This window comes from Tarenaya hassleriana, unplaced genomic scaffold (genome assembly GCF_000463585.1).
Source record: "Tarenaya hassleriana unplaced genomic scaffold, ASM46358v1 Cleome76, whole genome shotgun sequence".
NCBI classification, from domain to species: domain Eukaryota; kingdom Viridiplantae; phylum Streptophyta; class Magnoliopsida; order Brassicales; family Cleomaceae; genus Tarenaya; species Tarenaya hassleriana.
In genome coordinates this window covers 447,321-455,587 of record NW_010970123.1, presented here as the reverse complement: position 1 = coordinate 455,587, position 8,267 = coordinate 447,321, and the positions used below count along the sequence as shown (strand labels likewise).

The following is an 8,267-nucleotide window of genomic DNA, read 5'->3' as shown; positions in this document are numbered from 1 at the left end:
CAGACAGCTCTAAACGTGCAGATTCGAACAGCGAGCAATAGATATCGACGTGCAGCAAACGGTATGTGATCAACAACGTGCAACCGACAAAAGCAATGAACGTGCTGTCACTCACGGTTCAAACAACATGCAATCAAAGATGATTTAAACACGGAATGAAACAGGCTCCTCGAAGTTATCACAGTAGATAATTCATGCAATACTCAACAAGTGACGATTCAAGCAACAATGCGGACGATTATCGACAATAACGTTTTGCAACCACAAACGAGAACACGATCAGATCTTCGTACAAGCTAACTGTTAGTCTGAAGACAGAGATGGCTCAAGACATTGCAGAAGACAAAGTTACGTTGGGATAAGTTTGAAGACAGTTAAGTTTCTGGTTCTGAAGCAGTTATATAATAGCATTTAAGAAGTTAGTTTTATGTGTAATGACTCATGTCTGAACAATATAAATGTATGTATGAAGTTTTTAATAAAGATAAGTATTTTCCAGAATTTTTCGATTGAAAGATTTCTGTCCAAAATCCAATCAAAAATCAGAAACGGAAACAGAGGATAATCAGATCGTGTAAGAAACAGTGGTATCAGAGCATCTTAAGGATCTTTACGGGACCTGAATGTGTTGAAGTTGCAGCGGTTATCATGGATCAGACAGAATCTTTGAGCATCTCGAATCCCATACAGTCTGCACCCGTGTTTAATGGAGATAACTATCCAGTCTGGGCAGCGAGGATGCAGGCTTATCTCGAAGGAATGGATCTGTGGGAAGCTGTGGAAGAAGACTATGAGATTCCTCCCTTGACCGCAAATCCTACAGTGGCGCAGATTAGGAACCACAAGGAGAGGACCACGAAGAAGGCAAAGGCCAAGTCGAGTATATTCAATGCAGTCTCTCCCACAATCCTAATCAAGATCATGAAATTAACATCAGCAAAGGAAATGTGGGATTTTCTCAAGAAGGAATATGAAGGGGACGAGAGAGTTCGGAGTATGAAGGTATTGAATCTTCTCCGTGATTTCGAAAGACAACAAATGAAAGGAGATGAAACCATTAAAGATTATGCTGATCGGTTCATTAACATAATCAATAATGTGAGGATTCTCGGGACAGATGTCAAGGACGATAAGATAGTGCAGAAGATACTTGTTTCTGTTCCTGAAAAGTTTGAGGCTACCATAGCCACACTTGAGAACACAAAAGAACTATCAGCACTCAAACTTACTGAAGTTCTTAGTGCTCTACAAGCCTAGGAACAGAGAAGGAAGATGAGGGGTGAGGAATCTGTCGAAGGTGCTTTGAGTGCCAAGGCCAAAGGAAAAGGGGCTCAGAAGGGAAAGAAGAAGAAGAATCAGGAAACAGGAAGTCAGAAACAGACTGAGGGAAGTGTTGAAGCAAATACGAGCCAAACTTCTTTTGAACCTTGCAAGCATTGCAACAAGAGAAATCACCCTCATTGGAGATGCTAGAAAAATCCAAATGTCAAGTGTAGAAGATGCAATAAACTGGGTCATATAGAGCGGTTTTGCAGAGAAAGGTCTCAGCAAAATGTTGAAGCGAAAGCTGCAGAAACAGGAGAGGCCGAGAACCTATTTGTGGCTTCATGCTTTGCCTCTAACTCAGTCAAGAACGGATGGCTAGTGGATAGTGGCTGCACTAACCACATGTCTGGAGATAGGAAGTTGTTCAAGAATCTGGATATGTCATTCAGATCAAAGGTGAGGATTGGTAATGGGGAATTCATTGACGTAGTTGGAAAAGGTGATGTTGAAATCAAAATTGCAGATGGATTGAAGGTTTTATCAGATGTATTGTTTGTTCCAAGGATTGATCAGAATTTGCTGAGTGTGCCTAAGTTGATTTCGAAGGGGTACAAGGTTGTTTTCGACAAAGGGGAATGTGTCATAGGAAATGACACTCATCAGACATTGTTCAAGATCAGAATGAGAGATAGAAGTTTCTCATTCACGCTTGAATCTGCTGCATCGAAAGCGATGAAGTCTCAAGTGTCGGATGATGAACTCTGGCACAAAAGACTTGGACACTTTCATGACGAAGGAATCACATACATGATCAGAAATGGAATGATGACAGGTTTGCCACAGAGTCAGAATACTGTTGTGTGCAAGGTATGTCCTTTGGGAAAACACAGAAGGTTACCATTCAATTCATCGAAGTGGAGAGCTACAGAGAAACTGCAATTGAACCATACAGATGTGTGTGGTCCAATGCCGGTGCAATCTCTTACAGGTAGCAAGTACTTTATATCGTTTATTGATGATCTCACTCGAATGTGTTGGATATATTTCATGAAGCATAAGCTAGAAGCAGATGGAATCTTTGAAAAGTTCAAGAACGAAGTTGAAAATGAAAGTGGGATAAGAATCAAGATGATCAGATCTGATAATGGTTCTGAATATACGTCTAGCAGGTTCAAGTCGATTTGTGAGCAAGCTGGAATCAAACATCAATTCTCAGTACCTTATTCTCCTCAACAGAATGGGGTAAGTGAGAGGAAAAACAGAACAATAGTGGAAATGGCCAGATGTCTCATGTACGAAAAGAACTTGCCAAAGATGTTTGGGGCAGAAGCGTCCAATACGGCTGTGTTTCTCCTGAACAGGTTGAGCACGAAAGCTGTGCATAAACTAACACCTTTCGAAGCATGGACTGGTAAGAAACCAACCTGTGAGAATCTTAAGGTGTTCGGTTGTCTATGTTTTTCATTTGTACCTGAAGCTAAGCGTGATAAGTTGGACAGAAAGTCAGATGTTGGTATATTTGTTGGATATAGTTTGGTATCCAAGGCTTATCGGATCTACTTACCAGATTTGAACAAGGTTGTGGTAAGTAGAGATGTTAAGTTTCTGGAAAATGATGAGTGGAATTGGTCTGGAACAAATGAAGACCAATTAAACTCTGAAATTCCTGAAGGAGAAGATGTTCAGGTACTAGGAGGAGAAGTACCTGTTGGAGGACAGGAACAACAGGAGGAGATTTCTGAAGATGCAGATGACATTCCTGTCAGAGGAACTAGATCTCTACAGGATGTCTATGAGAGGTGTAACATAGCTGTGTTTGAACCAGCTACGTTTGAAGAGGCAAAGTTTGATAAAAATGGATTGTTGCTATGGAAGAAGAGCTAAGGATGATAAACAAAACTGGAACTTGGGTACTTGTTGACAGACCAGTGAATAAGAAGGTCATAGGGGTAAAGTGGGTCTTCAAGACAAAGCTGAATCCCGATGGTACTGTCAACAAACACAAGGCCAGACTCGTGGTTAAGGGATATTCACAAGTCTGGGGAGTTGATTTCTCAGAAACGTTTGCACCAGTGGCGAGGTTGGATACAATCAGACTTCTGCTTGCATTGGCGGCACAAAAGAAGTGGAAAGTGTTCCACATGGATGTGAAATCTGCTTTTTTAAATGGTGATCTGAAAGAGGAAACTTATGTCGAGCAACCAGAAGGATTCTATGAAAAGGGAGCTGAGGATAAGGTATATTTATTAAAGAAAGCCTTGTATGGTATGAGAGGATAGATTTGTGTTTGAAAGGACTGAAATTTGCCAGAAGTCACAGTGAACACACACTCTACATAAGGAAAGGAGCGGGATTGGTGATTGTGTCTCTCTATGTGGATGATTTGCTGGTCACTGGAGAGAACACGACTGAGATTGAAGAACTACAGAATCTGCTGGGTAAAGAGTTTGAGATGACAAATCTCGGACTGATGACACATTTCCTTGGTTTGGAAATATCGCAGAGTGATAAGGGTATCTTTGTCACTCAGCAAAAGTATCTGAATCAGATTTTGAGAAGGTTCAACATGGAAGAATGCAAGATCATGAAGACTCCAATGGATCAGAAGATGAAAATACAGAAATTTGAAGAAAGTGAAGCTGGTAGCGAAGGAGTTTACAGAAGTTTGATTGGATGTTTAATGTATTTGACAGCCTCGAGACCTGACATTCTCTATGCTGTCAATACATTGTCCAGATATCTGAGTTGCGCAAAGAAGGAGCATCTTGTATCAGCAAAGCGGATACTGCGATATTTGAAAGGAACCAAGACTTATGGATTGAAATTCAGTTCAGTCGAAAAACTGGTTCTAGAAGGGTATGTTGACAGCGATTGGGGAGGTTCAACCGAGGATATGAAAAGTACCTCGGGGTTCTGTTTTACACTGGGCACAGCCATTTTCTCATGGAGCTCGAAGAAGCAGGGAACTGTTGCACAATCCACAGCAGAAGCTGAATTCATTGCTGCAACAGAAGCTGCAAACCAGACAATTTGGCTGAGGAAGATTCTGTGTGACCTCTCAATCGTGAGCAAGGAACCAACCAAGATCTGGGTTGACAATCAAGCAGCGATTGCCATAGCTCATAATCCGGTTTTCCATGGAAAGACTAAGCATTTTAAAATCAAGTATTATTTTCTCAGGGAAGCACAAGAAGATGGTGAAGTCAAGCTAGAGTATTGCAGTTCGCAAGATCAAAAGGCAGATTTGTTTACCAAAGCTTTTCTACCAGGCAGGTTTGAAATGATGCGGAACATGATTGGCATGGAGACAAAGTCTTAAGCCAAGGAGGAGCATGTTAGTCTGAAGACAGAGATGGCTCAAGACATTGCAGAAGACAAAGTTACGTTGGGATAAGTTTGAAGACAGTTAAGTTTCTGGTTCTGAAGCAGTTATATAATAGCAGTTAAGAAGTTAGTTTTATGTGTAATGACTCATGTCTGAACAATATAAATGTATGTATGAAGTTTTTAATAAAGATAAGTATTTTCCAGCATTTTTCGATTGAAAGATTTCTGTCCAAAATCCAATCAAAAATCAGAAACGGAAACAGAGGAGAATCAGATCGTGTAAGAAACACTCATGTCTGAACAATATAAATGTATGTATGAAGTTTTTAATAAAGATAAGTATTTTCCAGCATTTTTCGATTGAAAGATTTCTGTCCAAAATCCAATCAAAAATCAGAAACGGAAACAGAGGAGAATCAGATCGTGTAAGAAACACTAACACAACCAAAAACAAGTATTAGAACAGTAGGTGAAGTAATCAAAACGTGTACTTGATCCTATTCCACACACATATTCAACCAAGTAACAACAAACAGATTTTTGGTGCAATCAATCGAACACTTGGCGTGCAATCAACGAAATCGAAAGAAGTAAAAAGAGGAACGAAACAACCGAGGTGGAGAGCTTTAGCGTGCGATGTAGGTGAGTTTTCGGGGCTGATTGCTCCACGATTTCGCTGTCAAACAAACGAGAAGTGATCATTCACTGAGTTCGACTGTCTGAAATAGACGACGCTCGTCTATAGTGCGGCCACACATTTCTACAGTCTCGCTCACACGAGGTGATACACGCACGGAGGAGGTGGAGATAATCCGTGAACGATCACCGGCACTCTCGTGGAGGCACTCGAATTCGAACGATGGTTGGAGAAGGACCGAAAAGGATAAGGCTGCGGGACTTTGATTCAATCACCGGCACTCGTAGAGGCTCTCGAATTCGAATCGTAGTCAAGAGATGGATGGAGAACGAAGGATAGGGTCTCGGACAAACCAAGACAAGCCTCGGACAAACCAAGACGGGATTTCTCGGACAAACCGAAAAGAATGTCGGACACACCAACAAGAGAGTGAGGCAAGCTCGAAATTACTTAATTCATCTTCAAAAATCTGATTACAAATGAGTTCTAACATAGTTTAAATAGATGATAGAGTTGGATAGCAATTAATGACAAAAGAACATGCAAAGGGGTAGGAGCCTTTTAGCAATTAATGAGGTGGTTGGGAAGATTATAGCTGTTGGAACTTTGCTTGCAACTCAAGAAGCTTCCCACGAAAATTGCCTTGAAGATGAAGACTCCTAAACTTGGTATATGGAGATATTTCGTGCCTTGCTTGATCTTAGAAACGGGATGTAAGTGTCTTCGTTCTGTGGACCACATAATGCTCGATTGATGATAGCAATGAGAGTGAGCCGAAGAGCTCGAGATTTAGCATGAGTAAGGGGTGGCTTGGGCCGAGAATAGGAGTGTGCATCCTTCGGATTTTGTACAGCCAATAGTGACTCATCTCGGATGATGATCTCCTCGTGATCGGGTGGGACGCCATTCTCTGGTTAAGCTCCTAACTCCGTCCGATCCGGTAGAGATTTTGTACAGCCAATAGTGACTCATCTCGGATGATGATCTCCTCGTGATCGGGTGGGACGCCATTCTCTGGTTAAGCTCCTAACTCCGTCCGATCCGGTAGAGTCCTAGCTCCGTGCTTCCATTCCAAGCTATCATTAGCTCCATGTGTTCCTTTACTTCCAAGATATAGTTGGATGTATCACTCATGATTCCGAGGTCCTCATCATTCCCGATCATCTAATGCCCGTCTAATCTCCTCGATTTCTTCCCAATTGCTATATAAGCTTACTTCTGCGGCCATTAGTGAGATTTCTAGCGGATCCACTTCACGGAATTCTCCAATCACTTCCTCTGCCATCGCTTCGAGTATATCCGCATAACATACCGTATCACTTGTTGACGATTGCTTCAAATTCTGATCGAGGGTAAATTCGACTGTCTCGTCTCCAATTTTCATCGTCAATCTACCAGCTCGAACGTGCACTACAGCATCCGCTGTACTTAAAAATGGTCGGCCTAGTATGATCGGTACCTTGGAATCTTCATTCATGTCTAAAACCACAAAATCTACCGGCACATAGAACCCACCAATCTTCAAAGGTACATCCTCTAGTATTCCTACTGGGTACTTGACTGATCGATCCGCTAATTGCAGTGCCATTCTTGTAGGTTTTAGCTCACCAATATTCAACTTCTTGTAGATTGACAAGGGCATTAAGCTCACGCTTGCTCCAAGATCACATAGGGCTCGATCTATCTCAATATTTCCCAACTTGCAAGGTATAGAGAAACTCCCCGGATCAGACATCTTCGGGGGAAGTTCGTGCTTCGTGATTGCGGCACTAATCTCGGTACTAAGAGCTACTGTTTCTTTCTCCACAACCGTTTTCTTCGTCAAAATATCTTTCAAAAGCTTTGCGTAGGAGGGCATTTGGAGAATTGCCTCGTGGAAGGGCATTGTAATCTCCATCTTCTTTAACATCTCCGCAAACTTCCCGAACTGGCTGTCCTCATTAAATTTCTTTAGACGAGAGGGGAAAGGTATCGGGGGTACCTTAGGCGGAGGCGGGATGTAGGCTGGTTCTTTCTCATGTTCTTGCACCTTAGGGATGTCTTCCTCTACCGCCTTGCCCTTTTTCTCTCTCGTCAACCTCGGAGGTGCTACTTTCTCAACCATCAGGGGTGTAATCTCCGGAAGTTGTTTTCCACTCCTTAGTTCGACTGCATTGATATGCTCACGGGGGTACACCTCGTTCTTTCCAGGGAGCATTCCTTGTTGTCTTGATGAGGAGGAAGATGTAATGTGGGCAACTTGATTTTCCAAAATCTTCAAGTGAGCTTGTACTCCCTCCAATTGCTTCTTGAATGCAACTTGCTCATTCTCAATGCTCCCAATAGATACTCCTTGAGATTTTTGCCCTTGTAGAATTTGGAGTAGTGTCCTTGATGTCCGGGTCCTGCTCCTTAGATTGCACTTGCTATGGTCTATAGTTAGAATTCCCTTGATAACCTTGGTTTGTTGGACCTTGTTGTTGATACTTCGGTTGAAAACCCGGAGGTCCTTGATTGCTCCGTTGAAAAGCGGGTTGAGGATTTAGCGCATTTGACGCGTTCTTGTAGGAGAAATTGGGATGATTCCTCAATCCCGAGTTGTATAGGTTGGATGGATGAATGTATTGGTTTTGGCCGACATAGTTGGCCTCTTCCGCTTCTTGATCAATCATATACATACCCGGTTGAACTTGAAGCTGGAGAATATGACGAACAACTCTAAAGAAATCAGGATCTTCAGACGACCCACTTTTAATACAAACTCCATAGTTGAACGTGGATCTATGTTTTCCATGACCGTAAGTGTGAAATGTGTATCCCCGTGTGAATATGATCGGCCAACAAATGACTTTTCTCCCAGGCCCTTGTGATAAATCTCTCACCCATGCTAGAATTCTATCATCGCATGACTGGATCTGCGTGTAAATCGATTCATATATATATATGGAGAAATATATTAATTAGCATATTGAGATATATATATATATATATGAAGAACAAATATATATATATTTACATAGTCTCGAAGCCAAGATATGTAGTGTTGTTCCTTCATGCC

General features: G+C 41.9%; 1 protein-coding gene across 1 annotated transcript; it reads left to right on the top strand.

Moving 5' to 3' along the window:
• The first annotated feature begins 648 nt into the window (after positions 1-648).
• On the top strand, positions 649-1,257 carry LOC104801877. The gene has a single exon (XM_010525261.1). It carries the CDS (start codon positions 649-651, stop codon positions 1,255-1,257), a length of 609 nt encoding a protein of 202 aa, XP_010523563.1.
• The last annotated feature ends 7,010 nt before the right edge of the window (positions 1,258-8,267 follow it).